General features: G+C 53.4%; 1 protein-coding gene across 1 annotated transcript; it reads left to right on the forward strand.

Annotated features, from left to right (window-relative positions):
- The first annotated feature begins 12,779 nt into the window (after positions 1 to 12,779).
- On the forward strand, positions 12,780 to 13,922 carry C1QTNF4 (C1q and TNF related 4). Its single transcript, XM_059709386.1, has one exon. The coding sequence runs from the start codon at positions 12,785 to 12,787 to the stop codon at positions 13,793 to 13,795; it is 1,011 nt and encodes a 336-aa protein (XP_059565369.1). The 5' UTR covers positions 12,780 to 12,784; the 3' UTR covers positions 13,796 to 13,922.
- The last annotated feature ends 1,425 nt before the right edge of the window (positions 13,923 to 15,347 follow it).

Below are 15,347 nucleotides of genomic sequence, written 5' to 3' on the forward strand. Positions count from 1 at the left end.
AGAAGAATGTTCTCTGGTCATGCCACATTTCCATGGAAAATCTACTTGGTATTGCAGCTTGTTTCCAGACAGACTAGCATGAGGAGCTAAAGGTCAAATAAGGACAAGAAACAGAATTGTACCTACTCTCTATCCAGTCTGGGGCCCTGCCCTCCTGGCATCAGAAAGACTGGGGAGAATGTCCTTTGGCTAAAAATGAAAAGAGAAGGTGAAAATGGAAACAACAGCCACACCTCACTGCATACTGCTCACCTCCTACTGGAATTTGGTATTTCATGCCTTTCCTCCCCCCAAGGGACTTAAATTTTAGAATTTATAAGTGCAGCCCTCCGTTATTAAACGTGTAGCCGAGGCAAAGTCCTGTGGTAGGGTCAGGGGAGAATGTACAGCATGCAGTAAATCTCTCCCTGTCCTCCCTGGCACTTGCTGTGCCCTGAGGGAGGGATGTGGTGTGACAAGAACAAAAACGAGGAGTGGTGGGAGGATTAAACGGAACCATATGTAGAACAAAGCCTGGTGCACTGAAAAAGGACAGTCACTGAGTTCTAGAGACAACGCTGTGGTGACTATGGTACAAGGCAATATGTGCCAGGAGCTGCTGAAACCAAGCACCATGGGCTCCCAGGAAGGGAAGCTCACATCCCATTGGGAGAACATGGGGAAGACTTCATGGAGGATAGGATACTAGGGAGCAGGATGGTGAGATGGGAACCATTTCCAGCTCACTTAGTACCTGTGATACCTCGGGCATCTCCTCACCTCTAAATGGGAGCAATTATCTTATTGGAGTATTTTTTTAAATATATTTTTATTTACTTCAGAAAGGGAAAGAGAAACATCAATGAGAGAGAATCATTGATTGGCTGCCTCCTGCACAGCCCCTACTGGGGATCGAGCCCACAACCCAGGCATGCCCTGACTGAGAATCAAGCCATGACCTCCTGGTTCATAGATTGATGCTCACTTATTGAGCCACACCAGCTGGGCTTATTGGATTATTGAATTTAATATAGCATCTGAAAAAATTTGGTATGTGACAGCTGTTATCTAAGAAGAGGAGAGGATATCTGACAAGTACAGATAATGTGGGCAAAGTCATGGAGGTGATGGAGGCTGAAGAGTGGAATTGCATCTCTTCAACGCTGTATTTGAAGCTCATTTGAATAACTCGCACCTAAAACAGTAGCTGTCACATAGGACTCAGTAAATGTTTGTGAATAAACGGATGTCGTTCAGGACCCTGAAGTTGAATTATATCTCAGCCTTCTCCCTAAGTCTGCAGTGGTAATTGCATTCACAAACTTTACTAAACACTTAATTATCACCCTGTTTCCCAAGCTAAACACCCTGGAGATGACAGTCCTCCCACCCCTCCCTCTACTTCTAAGAAGTTGCTGCTAGGTTCTCAGAAATGCTTCTTGGATTTGTCATCTTCCCTCCATCCCCACTGTCTTGGTGGATCATCTCTGCTCAGCTGTTGCAGCAGCCTGTTATCTTGTCTTCCTGCCATCAGCGTGGCACAGTAGGCAGTAGATAAGCTGGAGCTCTGCCCGATGACAAGGTCTGGAGGACAGCTACAACTGCCTGCCTATGCAAGCTTCTGGCCAGGGGTAAAATATTTCTGACCCACATTTCTTAAGACTTCTTGCCCTAGCGTCCTAAATCTTTACACCCCGAGCCCAAGCCATACAGTCCCAATTCTACAACCTCCACTGCTCTGTGCCTCTGTACCTCACCAGTAGTTGCTCTCTGTGTTTATCTTCCACTGAAGCCTTGCAAGATATTTATAAATAGAAAGTGGGTGTAAAGTTCTGCAAATGTGTCAAACAAGGCTAATTCCATCTCCATTTGAGCTTTGAAATTCCTTTCCACCTCTTCATCTTCCATCTTCTCTCAAAGTCTTTGATTCCTGCTCTCTCCTTGTTTATGGCCATGATAAACCTGGAAACCATAGTGGCTAAGAGGTGTGACCTGGAAAGAGTGGGAAAACTAAATGGATTTATCATGTATAGACAACTGTGCAGAGTAAAAGCTATTGAAATAACAAATCTACTTACCACCTAATAATAGGGTATTTGTTGGTGGCCTACTACATGTCCTGCCCATATATTCATTAGTTCCAACCCATAAAACAGCCATTTACTGGTAAGCAGTATCACCCCTACTTTACTGATAGATTTGCCCAAGGCTGGTGAATGACAAAGCCAGGATTCAGACCCAGGCCTGCAAGCCTGGGGAATTCCTATATGCTGTGCACACGTATTGAGTCCTACTGTTTTTCTGCATTAAAATAGGGGAACAGATTTTAGGAGTTGAAACTTGATGAGCAGGAACTCGTGATTTTATAACAATGAAAGGGTCAACATTGTATATTATGGTTGCATGGTCAGAAACCCAACAAACTGGCCTAAAAAAAAAAAGCATTTATTGGCTCAAGTAGCAGAAATGGCCAGTGGTTAACCCACTGGTTCAAGCAGAGGCATCCAGCCTCCCATCTTCATCCCATGGGTCTGCCTACCTCTGCCTGGTTTCCCTCAGGCGGGCTCATTCCATGTGGCAGCAACGTGCCAAATGGCGGTTGGCTTCTTAGGGCTTGTTATTCCAGAGAACGAGCTAATATCTCTTAGGGAAGCTCCTGGAGGACTCTGGCCTCAAATACAGGTCCATCTGCAAGCCATTCAGTACTCTGGAGTACTCGACTGGCCAGACCTGAGCCTCAGGCCCAGCTGAAGGGGTCAGGGTCCAGGGTCAGCCCCACTGGAACCTTATCCTTTGAGCTGGAGCAGCATGGCTCATCAAACAACTTGTTAGTAAGGGGCAGAGCAAGAATTCAGACACACCTGGGTGTTTGACAGCAAAGCCTGCATGCTTTGTACCGCAGCACATGGGGCGGGGCCGGGGGGCGGTGGCGGCGGACACGGAGCCTTTGGTGAGACTGAAAGATGGACTCTTGGAAGCTGTGTCCCTGTGGGAGCTCACCTTCAACTGCCCAGCCGTGCTCTGAGGGCAGGGTGGCACTGGGCTGGCAGACGGCCCCTGCCCTGGCCACCAGAGTCCCCACAGCTACCTGCTGAGCGACACATCCTTCACATGCATCAGGGACAGGGTCCTCTCTCAGGGGAAAAAACTACCATGGAGCTGCTGCCACAGCCTTCCTGTGACGAGAGGCAAGAACTGCCTCCTGGTGCTGTGGGTGTAACAGGAACCACAGGAGAAAGTCAAATCAAGAAAGGGGGCACGTGGGGCGTGGAATGGATAGATGAATAAAACATCCTAGGAAATAATTTGAAAAACAAAATTCCTTAAATATGTTTTTATTGATCTCAGAGATAGGAAGGGAGGGGGAGAGAGAGATAGAAATATCAACGATGAGAGACAGTCGTCAATCAGCTGCCTCCTACTGGGGATTGAGCCCGCAACCCGGGCCGGGAATCAAACCATGACCACCTGGTTCATAGGTCGATGCTCAACCACTGAGCCACACAGGCTGGGTTAATTTTAAAAATTCAGAGAAAAATTGGGATCCCACACTCAGAGACTTGAAGTGGGGATGTGGCACAGGAGAGACAGGAAGCTCTACAATAGGCAGTGGGGACAGGCCACTAGCAGAAAGACCTGGGACAGAGGGAGCGCCCAAGAAACCAATGTGGCTCTGCAGAGAGCGCCTGACAGGCCCGAGAATTAAAAGGCAGGGATGGAGATGAACCCGCGAAGTCCCTGATACACTGAGACTTGGAAAGGACGTAGAAAGTGAAAATGTCGGTTATATTCAGACTAAGGAATAAACAGGAAAGGGCCCCTCAGATGAGGTGTCAGGCTGGCCTTTGTTGGAAACAGATTTCTTCATTGTCCCCTGAGGAAAAGCATTTCTGAACTGGAATGAGTAAAGCAATACAAGGTTTAGAGGAAATTGAAACCCCAAATAAAAGAGATGGGAAGGCCGAAACTGGTTTGGCTCAGTGGATAGAGCGTCAGCCTGCGGACTGAAAGGTCCCAGGTTCGATTCCGGTCAAGGGCATGTACCTGGGTTGCGGGCACATCCCCAGTAGGAGATGTGCAGGAGGCAGCTGATCGATGTTTCTCTCTCATCGATGTCTCTAACTCTCTATCTCTCTCCCTTCCTCTCTGTAAAAAATCAATAAAATATATTAAAAAAAAAAAAAAAGAGATGGGAAGAAAAAAAATCTAGGCACCTAGCCATTTAAAATGAGATGCAAATCCCAAGATGCCGAAATACCTTTGCAGGTAACATCTGAGAACCCTTGCCAGTGTAGCTGATAAAAGGAAAGGGAGCACAGTGCAGGATGGCTGCAGATGTCCTGATATTCAGAAGACAGGAAAAAACAGATTCTGGAAACTCTAGGTGGGCACATTTGCGGTAAATCCCCCAAAATTTATTCTAGAATACAGTATTAAACAGAGTTTGAGAACACCTAGAAAAATAATCGGTACCTTCACTAAGAACAGACACAGTAAATAATACCAACCACAATTAATTATTATTTATTTGGAAGGCCACTAGGAAAAGTCCTTGACCACAGTGTAACTCGTTTCCAGTTGGACATTGAATGCCTCCGATTGAGGAGACAACTGGGAAAACTGATCTCAGAGATCGAACCATCAGCTGGATTCATACCTCTCCCCCAGCTGGTTGTCCAGGTGATGCAAATCTGGAGACCAGTCTTAAGTTCCGTGCTTCGGGGCTCTGCAGGCTCTGCACTTGGTCAGCTGAGTACTTACCAGTGCCTGCCACACTCACCAAGTCTGCAGATGGCACCACTGACTGAGAGCAAACGCTAATATTTGTCTGAATCGAGATTCTAAAGCATCTTGAAACAGTGGCTGAAACCAACAGGGTGAATTTAAAAGAAGTGAAAAGCAGATGCCATTGTGTTACAATTGCCTACAGTATCCAGTACAGCAACATGCTGTACAGGTTGGTAGCCTAGCAGTAACCATTCATACCATCTAGGTTTGTGTAACATTTTATGATGTTTGTACAATGACAAAATCTCTTAAGGACACATTTCTCAGAATGTATTCCTGTTGTTAAGTGACCGAAGACAGTATAAACAAACCTTGTTACTTCTTTACTAATTTACTACCTAAGCTCAAATTCTCAGATTCTTCACTAATTAAGCACCCAAACCTAGTTTCTTTTGTCTGTCAATTTCTCACAAATTTATTGTTTTTTTTGAAAGGAATAAAAATGGCCTCCTTTGGTCATTTCTTGAGCTTCCCTTTGTCCCCCCAAAAATGTATGAAGACCTGCATTTAGGTTTTTCTTTTTCACCAGCTGCGTAAGCATGGGAGGAAGGAAGTTTGGCTTGACAGTGATGCATACGGGAAAAGGCTGAGGGCTTTCAACCGGCCTCAGGTTGAATAGAAGCCAATAGGAATGGAGCAGCTGCTTAAAAAGATAGTGGTTCTCCCACCCATTTTTATTTTAGGTACAAAAGGTTGAAACAGTGAAAAGTGTGTCTCTCCCCTATGACCATTTCTCTTCCCAGGAGGCACCTGCTGTTAACAGTTTCTAGTAGATCCTCTGAGATGTATTCTGTGCACATAAAAGCAAATGTATGCTTTCTTTTTCTTTTTTTACATAAAGGGTAGCATGCTGTACATCTTGTTTTTCACTGATCAGTAAATCTTAGAGCTTATTTCATATCATTATTCAAAATGACTCCTCATTCTTTTGTAAAGGATGCACAGTATTCTGTATATATGTGCCAGAATTTATGTAATGGGCCCTCGATTGCTGGACCTATAGATCATTTCCAGTGGTCTGCTATTATATACAATGCTTCAATGAATAACTTATTTCAAATGTGTTGGCGTGTATCTGAAGAAGAGCTGTCTGAGAAGTGGAATCACTGAGTGAAAGGGTATACACATTTAAATTTGGTAGATAATTGTCCAGTTGTGACCACTAACAATGTGTGAGGGTCAGTTTTTCCACCTCCTTACCAACAGACTGTGTTATACATATTATTGCTCTTTGACAACCTGAGGGGTAAAAAAATAATGGCATCTTAATGTAACTTTCTTATTCTAATACTTTTTATTGTTTATATCCTTTACCCATTTTTTCTACTGAATTGTCTTAGAGCTCTTTGTATATTAAAGAAATTTTGTGATATGAGTTAACAAATGTTTTCCAGTTTGTAGTTTGTCTTTCTATTTTGTTTCTGCCATGTTTTCCTTTTTTCTTTTTCAAAAGATTTTTAGAGAGGTAAAGAAAGAGAGAAACATCAATATGAGAGCGAACCATCAATTGGCTGCCTCCTGCACACTCCCTACAGGGATCCAGCCCACAACTTGGGTATGTGCCCTGACCAGGAATTGAACCAGAAACCTTTCAGTGCATGGACTGACGCCCAACCAACTGATCCACACTGTCAGGGCGCTGTTTTCCTTTTAAGCTGTATAATAAAATACATATCCATCATTTTTTTGACTTCTGGAATATATGCTATAGTTCAGAGTTCTTCCTCAGGAATTTTTTACAAATCATCAGTTGATTTTTCTCAGTACGAGTCTGGAGGCGACTGGGTTCAGCTATGTGATTCCTCTTCATGGTCCCTTGTACAGTTGCAATCAGACAGTGGCTGTGCCCCGAGCCATCTTGAAGGCTACCTCACCCGTATTGTGAGCAATTGGTGCTGGAACCTCAGCTGGGATCAGGGACAGTTCTTGGGGTATAACTTGTGCAGCTGCACCAGGCCCACCCTTAGGTTTAATGCCCTGTTGTCACCACTTAAATTCTTAATTTTCGAATAAAAGGCCTGCATTTTCGTTCTGCACTGGATCTTGCCAGTTAAATAGCTGGCCCTGACTGGAGCTGTTGGCCACAACATCTATACTTTCCAGGTGGCCTGGGCTTTCTCAAGCATGGTGGCTGGGTTCCAAGTGGGAGAGTTTCCAGAAAGAGACACAATATCACCTTTTGTGACTGAACCGAAATTCTCCTAAGGTCACAGTGTAAGAAGTGGGAAGAGATGCTGCCACAGCTGTCCTTGGAAAATGCAGTTTGCCAGTCTGGTCATGAGCAGGTCACTTCCCATCCCTGGCCTCAACCTCCCCATCTGCAGAAAGGGGGGTGGGGGCGGTGTTCAGTTCCCCTCCGGCAAAGGCCAAGGGAGAGTTGGGACCTTGATCCTGGAAGCCACTCCCAGCGTTCCCCTCCCAGCACTCAGGGGAATTGGAACCCAGCCCATCAGGCTGGGAGCTCTGACCATTTTCTCCCCTGGAGGTCTGAAATCTCCAAGGAAGGCAGAGACTCCGCCCCTGACATGTTTCTCCTGCCAGCATCTTTGCTTGGCTGACTCCTCCTCTGCTCTCATTTCTCCCTGGGGCATGTTGTTGTCTCTCTCATTAACTTCCCTTCACCTCCCAGCAAGGTCCCTAGACTCTGAGGTCTGTTAATTCCCCTGTAATCCCCTGGCAAACCAGGAAGCTAATTAAATTGTGAGTTTGTGCCCTTGCTGGTTTGGCACAATGGATAGAGCATCAGCCTGTGGACGGAAGGGTCCCAGGTTGGATTCTGGTCAAGGGCACATGTGGGCTTGATCCCCAGTAGGGGGTGTGCAGGAGGCAGCCAATCAATGATTCTCTCTCATCATTGATGTTTCTATCTCTCTATCCTCCCTTCCTCTCTGAAATCAATAAAAATATTTTTTAAAAATTTAGTGAAAAAGCAACCATGAAGGTTGCTTGGTGTAAAAAAAAAAAAAAAATTGTGAGTTTATGCTGCACCCTGTCAATCTGCATCTCTCTTCTCAACCTCTCTCCCATCTGTCTCTTCCCTTTGCCTATCTACTAGCCCTGCGCAGTTCAGATCGATCTGAACATAGTATTTTCTCCCAGTCTCCCTCCTCTCCACTCTTCTTCCTGTCAGTCCTTCACTCTGCAGCCAGAGTGGTCTTACAACACAGCGCTGAGCACTCTCCCCTCTGCTGCAGGATAAACTGAGCTCCTTAGCTCAGCATTTAAGCCTAATATGCAAATCAACTGAACAGAACAACCAGTTGCTATGACACACACTGACCACCAGGGGGCAGATGCTCAATGCAGGAGCTGCCCCCAGGCCAGCCAAGGTGGGTGCCAGCAGGGGGCCTCCCAATCGCCCCTCTGGTCACCCCGCAGAGGGAGGCAACCAGCAGCGGCAATTGGGGGGAAGGCATCAGGGCTGGCCAGCAAGTGGTGCCAGGCCGGCCAAGGCGGGTGCCAGTGGGGGCCCCCCAATCACTGGCCAGGCCTAGGGACCCTACCCATGCACAAATTTTGTGCATCGAGCCTCTAGTATATATATATAAATGTAGAGAGAATATGCAGAACAACAAATTTAAGGGGAAAGGCACCTTCAAGATGGTAGCCCTGCCCTCAGAAGGGTTGAGGCTGCCAGAGGTCAGTTTCCTGCCTTCCCCAGTCCATCTGCTACATTCCTGTGAGGTTCATCCCACCCTCCCCTTGCCTCATGCCCTCTCCATAGGCCTTGCAAGCTTGTAAAGGAGATGGTCATGGTCTGACAGGGCTAGACAGGTGTTTCACCCTCTGCCCCCAAATACCCTCATGCCCAGCCTCGGCTCATTCCTTTCCTTTAAGGTACGTAGTCATCATTCGCCTAACATCCTGAAGACGTCATGAAGACTAACGTACTAAATTAACTGGGACCACTAAGTTTTGGGGGGTAGCATAGGAAAGCTCCAGAGGGCTTCACGGGTCACCAAGCTTCTAAGGGAACATAGAGAGGGCCAGGACCCGAGCCCAGGCCCCCCACCTAGTCAGCCGGGTCAGGAACGGCACCAGCAGCTGGCACCTCAGAGCAGGGCTCTTGAAAAGCCTTCCACTCGGTGTACGGAGTGCCAGGCAGCCATCGCCTCCACAGCGGTCACGGTCACGGTCTGGAGAGAACAGCAGCTCTGATTAAGAGAGTCCAGCTCCCTGGGCTCCCGGGGATGGGATCAAAGCCTAGAGTGGGGCCTTGGGAAGGGCCTCTGATGGGTGCTGACCTGGAAGACAGCTGTTCCCAGCCCTGCCGCCTGCCCACCCCCACCCCCCACCCCCAATCCTGCTACCCTGTTCCCGCTAGGCAGGCTGTCAGGGTCCCTCTGCACACAGGTCCTTCAAATCCTTTGCTTGTCCCTCTCAACCCTCTCCCTTCTCTCGGGCACCGACAAAGCAGCCTTTCCAGCCAAAATTCAATTCTGCCCCAAAGAGTCCGCCCCTTCCTCACCCCTCCCCAGGGGGCCGAGGCTGAGCCTGTGATGTCTGGGTGCTGTGTCTTCCTCCTCCTGCCCTAACCAACCGGGGGCATTTGCTTTCGGATTTGGAGGCGAGGAAGAAAAATTAGGTCAATTTAAGCCCTTCCTATACTGGCGACATTGACCCCCTCCCCCAGTGCCACTCAGCCTGGACATCGGCCCAGCCAAAATCTCACCTTCCACTGTCCTTGCAGCCCAGAGGCCAGTCTGGTCTCTGTCCTGCTCCAGTCCCCTCTCCCCCAACCAGGGAGGAGGACGGTCTATATACTATAGACTCTATAGTGCCCTGGGCCACCCCCACGCCCCCAGTTTGGCCTCTGCCGCGGGCCTCAGTTTCCCCCTCTGCTCACTTGGATTAATGCAGCCTGCACGCTAGAGCCAGAGGGATGAGGCCAGCTCCAGGGAGTCCGCGCAGCCTGCACAGGGGCCTCCTGGGCGCTGGTGCCCAGCCCCGGGGTCCGCGGCTCGGCTTCCCGCCGTGGCGCGCCCCTCCCTCCGGCTTCCCTGCTCTCCCCTTCCCGCCTCGCCCCTGCCTCTCCTCCCGCCCGGCTGCCGGCTCCCTCTCTAGCTGCCCTCTTTCCCTCGCGCCTCGCCCCCGCGCCCACCGGGTCCCCGCACCCCGCGCCGGCCCGGGAGCAGCTGCCGAGCCCCCGCCGCCCCGCCAGGCCCCTCCCGCCGCAGCGCGGGCGGTCCGTGCGCGGCCCGGAGCCCGGAACCGAGCAGGCTCGAAGCGGACCGACCCGACCCCCGTCCTCAGCCAGGTGAGGTGAGGGCAGCTGGAGGGCGGGGGCTGGGGAGGTGCGGGCGGCGGGGTTTATCCTGAATTGGGGGCGGGGGCGGGGAGGGCGCGTGGAAATCGGGTCCTTCCCTGGAAGGAGGATCTGGGAGCTTTTTCATGAAGCTCAAGGGCTTTCTCTCGGAAAAGATGAATAAAGGAGGCTCTGGGGGGCGGGGGGATATGAGGGGAGGAGGTCTGGGTACCCCTTTCTGGGGGATTTTTTCCCATGGGCAATGATTCATTGGCTTCTGTGAAGGGGGGGCTTATTGGGAGCACGGGGAGCCTTCACGGTAGGTGGGGAGGGGAGTTCTTGAGGGAGGCAGGATTTGGGGAGCGAGCTGGGCGAGGAGAGGGGCTGAGATCCCCTTAGCCTGCCGTCGCTGCACCTCCCCCATGGGTCCCCGGGCTCCGGGTCTGCCCGCTTATCCGTGCCCCAGTTTTTTCTCTTTAATGACTATTTTGCGCTCCACCTGGACAGAGCTAGGAGCAGCCATTTCCCTCCCTGCAGCTGTGATGCCCACCTGACCCCTCCCCCCTCTGGCCTGCTCAGGGAAGGAGGGCACCTAGGCATCTGGGAACTGGGCAGTGGTGGAACAAAGGTGGGGTCCTGGACACACGGGGCACCAGCCGGCTGGGGGTAGGATGGGCAGGGGCCGGTGGCAGGACAGCTGAGAGAGCAGCAGGGTCAGGAAGAGCTCAGATGCTCCCACGCTCTCAGAAGGCAAAACGGGGGAGTTCTTGTTTGGTTGGTTTTATTTGGTTTTGCTTTCTTTCTTCACCCCTGATGCCAAGCCTCATTCCACTGGACTCCCCTCCTAATTTTGCAAAAAGGGAAACTGAGGCAGAGGACAGCTTGTCTGGAAATAGCGGTGTTTAGGAGGGAAAGGCCGTGGAGAGGAAGGCACACTGATTTTGGAGTCAAAAACCCTGTTTCAAGGCTTGCCTCAGTGCTCCATGTGTGATCTTGGTCCAAAACACGTCCTCTTGTTGGGTCTTGGCTTTTCTCATCTATTAAGTGGGAGAGGACCCACTTGTCTGCCAGGTGCCCAGATATTTCCAAAGGATTTTTCAAAGGGGAATGCACTGAGGTGCAGTCTTCCCCACTCCAAATGGCGATGGGTTCCCTCCTGCCTCTCCCCCACCAAGGGTATCGGCGCTAACCCATAGGGGGCCTTTGTAGGAAATAGGAAAGGTACCTCCTCTGGAGGGAGAGGGTTCAGCTGGGCTGGGGGCTTGGGGTCTTTATTAAGAGCGTTAGGAAAAGGCACACTTTTCTCCAGCCCCACACATTCGGGCAAGTGTAATGCGGGCTAGGTTCCAGTGCCCACCTACCCCAAGGTGAATGTCCTTGCTGTGTAGAGCACATCTGTACAGCTGCACCTGGCAGGTCCCCATGTCTCAGAGAGACACAAAGCCACACACGCTCCCAGGATACTGCCTACAGAAGCCCCCATGCCAGGCTGCTGCCAGCTCATTTTCTGTCCTGCTTTGTCTCCACTTCAAGGCCTCTGGGTATTCGATTCCCAAAGCCTATGCCTACTAGGAAGCTGATGGAACCCCACCATCGGAGAGCGGCTCCTCTGAGTTAAGCGGTGCCTTCACCAAGCCCCCAGGAGTAGGCGTTACTGAGTCCCTAACCCCTTACGTCAAGAACTTGATCAGATTGCTTTTCTCAGGGCCAAGAGCAGAAGCACCTACGCACCTGGGTGACACAGCCGTGCAGACTGTGTTCACACCTGTTATCTCAGAACATTCTCACAGTCAGGTTTCCTCCCCTTTACACAGAGGAGGCCATGCCCAGAGAAGTTAAGGAACTTGCCCAAGATTTCACAGCGTCAGTGGTAGAGCCAGGACGCAAGCCCAGGCCTGGCTGTCGGTCCTCTCCACGCCACTGCACTGCAGAACAAAGCCGCTGACCTCACACTGTCAGAGGCCTGCTGGAATGGTGGCTCTCCCCTTTCCCTGTGACCAGCCCCCAGGCTCAGAGAAGTCAGAAGGGCCCCTGAGGAATCCGGAAGCCCAGCGTGGCAGCTGACTCTTGTGTGGGTCAGAGACCAGGGGAGGGGTCAGGGAGGAGCTATTTCCTTTCCGGCCCAGATGGGCTGAAACAGCAGCCATCACGGAGGGCATCCGTACAGCAAACCAATGCCGGAGTGAAAGGCAAGCCAGAGACCACAGAATAGCCACAGGAAAATGCAGCAACCCAGGGGCTGACGGACGCTCAGAGACCCCTTGCCCACCCCTTGTGTTCCCAGGACCCCCGGTGCCAAGGGGAAGGGGGCAGGGGAAGCCCTACAAACAGAGCACTCTGCTTGCATCTGTGTTCTACGTATGCCAGCTTTCACCTGAGGAAGGGGTTCCGGTGCTTGTAACAACAGAAGTTTGGAGAATCACTGGCCTAATCTAATGGTTCCCAAAGTGTGGTCCCTGGACCAGCAGCATCTACTTTACCTGGGGATGCGTTGGAAAACGAAAATTCTCAGGCCTCGTGAGACCTACTAAATGCAAACTCTGGCGATGAGGACCAACCATGCCTGTGTGAATACGCTCTCCAGGCGAGGCTGCCGCCGTTTGCAAATCACTGATCTCACCCAAGTGCATGGGAAACCGAGTCCTAGCTACGCATCCAGGGCAGGGCTGGGAAGAGAACCGGTCTCCGGGCCCAGAGCTCCGGGAATTTGGAGGTGCCCCCGCCCAACCCTCCTCTCCTTCCCTCTGCCCCCCTCTCCCCCTTGCAGGCGCCATGCTGCCGCTCCTGCTGGGCCTGCTGGGCCCGGCAGCCTCCTGGGCCCTGGGCCCTGGGCCCGGCTCCACGGAGCTGCGCTCGGCCTTCTCGGCGGCGCGCACCACGCCTCTGGAGGGCGCTTCGGAGACGGAGATGGCGGTGACCTTCGACAAGGTGTACGTCAACATCGGCGGCGACTTCGACGCGGCCACGGGCCGGTTCCGCTGCCGCGTGCCGGGCGCCTACTTCTTCTCCTTCACGGCCGGCAAGGCCCCGCACAAGAGCCTGTCGGTGATGCTGGTGCGCAACCGCGACGAGGTGCAGGCGCTGGCCTTCGACGAGCAGCGGCGGCCCGGCGCGCGGCGCGCCGCCAGCCAGAGCGCCATGCTGCAGCTCGACTACGGCGACGCGGTGTGGCTGCGGCTGCACCGCGCCCCGCAGTACGCGCTGGGCGCGCCGGGCGCCACCTTCAGCGGCTACCTGGTCTACGCCGACGCCGACGCGCCCGCGCCTGCGCGCCGCCCGCCCGCGCCCGCGCCCGCGCCCCCCGAGCCGCGCTCGGCCTTCTCGGCGGCGCGCACGCGCAGCCTGGTGGGCTCGGACGCCGGCCCCCGCCCGCGGCACCGGCCGCTCGCCTTCGACACGGAGCTCGTCAACATCGGCGGCGACTTCGACGCGGAGGCCGGCGTGTTCCGCTGCCGCCTGCCCGGCGCCTACTTCTTCTCCTTCACGCTGGGCAAGCTGCCGCGGAAGACGCTGTCGGTGAAGCTGATGAAGAACCGCGACGAGGTGCAGGCCATGATCTACGACGACGGCGCGTCGCGGCGCCGCGAGATGCAGAGCCAGAGCGTGATGCTGGCGCTGCGGCGCGGCGACGCCGTGTGGCTGCTCAGCCACGACCACGACGGCTACGGGGCCTACAGCAACCACGGCAAGTACATCACCTTCTCCGGCTTCCTGGTGTACCCCGACCCCGAGCCCGCCCCCGACCCCGCCGGCCCGCCCGGCCCCGGGCCGCTGGAGCTCTGAGCGCCCGCCCGGAGGAGCCGAGGGCGGGCCGGCCGAGCCGCGCGGCCCCGCCACTCGCCGGCGAGTTTGGCGGCCAGCCCAGCGCGGCCGGATGCCAATAAAGCGGGCCTGCGCCGCGCCTGTGTCCCGACTTTCTCTGTCTTGTCTCTTTGGGGTGGGGTGAGGGTCAGGGGTCAGAGGGCACGCGTCGTCAGGCCTGGGAAGGTGAGAGGAGAATTTGAATCCGACACATCCGACCCGTGGTGGGCCTCCCGTGCGTGTCCCTCTCGGTCCGTCCCTGTCTAACTCCTCCCCGTCCTTGGTCCGCGGGTGGTTGACGGCCATACCCAGCTCCTCTGGGAGCGCGGCGTCCAGCCGGCATGCCTCCTCCGGCCCGGGGGTGAAGGGTGCAGCTGGCCCCTGGGTGCCCACCTCCTGCGGCCCGCATTCGGAGGGCGATCGGCTCAGGACAGGACCCAGGGGGCCGGAACAGAACACTTTATGGGGGGTGGGGGGGGACACGGGATCAGGGGCTCCCCGCCAGCTCGGCCTGCGCTGTCCATCCCCTCCCAGCCTCGCTCCCTCCTCCGACCGCTCCCCGCGGGCTGGTTGAGATGGACCGACACATCCCTCTGCCCTGGAAATGTGCATTTCTCCACCCGCTTCCCTTCACTCCCAACAGACAACCAAGAACGCCAGGCTGTCCCCACCCAGCGGGGACGTGGAGGTTCGGGCCCGGAGCAGTGGCTGGGCTTCAGGGGGTGCCGAGACGGGGTGTGGAGCGTTCAGAAGGCCCCGGATGCCCAGGGCCTCAGGGACGCCAGGGGCGGGCCGGGGCCTGACCCCCGACTAGGAGCGGCTTCCCTTCCAGCATCTTTTAAAACACACTTCTCAGTCCTGACCCCAACACACGCACACATCACACACCCCACAGACCACACACACACACCATGCACACGTACACACACACACACACACCATACACACACCCCACGCACACACCCCAGACCACATACACACCATGCACATGTACACACACACACCACACACACACACCAGACCACATACACACCATGCACACGTACACACACACACACCACACACACACACCACATAGACCACACACACACCACACACACGTACACACCACGCACACGTACACACACAGAGACACACACACACACCACACAGACCACACACATACACACCACACACACATCACACACCACACAGACCACACACACACATCACACACCACACAGACCACACATACACACCACGCACACGTACACATACACAGACCACACACACACACACACACACACACACCACACTCACACACCACATAGACCACACACACACCACGCACACGTACACACCACACATACACACCATGCACACGTACACACACACAGACCACACACACACATCACACACCACACAGACCACACACACACACCATGCACACGTACACACACATCACATACCATACACACACAACGCGCACACACCCCACGTGCTCACACACAGACCACACACACACGCACACACCCCACACTCCACGCACACCATA

The sequence above is a fragment of the Myotis daubentonii genome, chromosome 9 (genome assembly GCF_963259705.1).
Source record: "Myotis daubentonii chromosome 9, mMyoDau2.1, whole genome shotgun sequence".
In the NCBI taxonomy this organism is placed as follows: Eukaryota; Metazoa; Chordata; class Mammalia; order Chiroptera; family Vespertilionidae; genus Myotis; species Myotis daubentonii.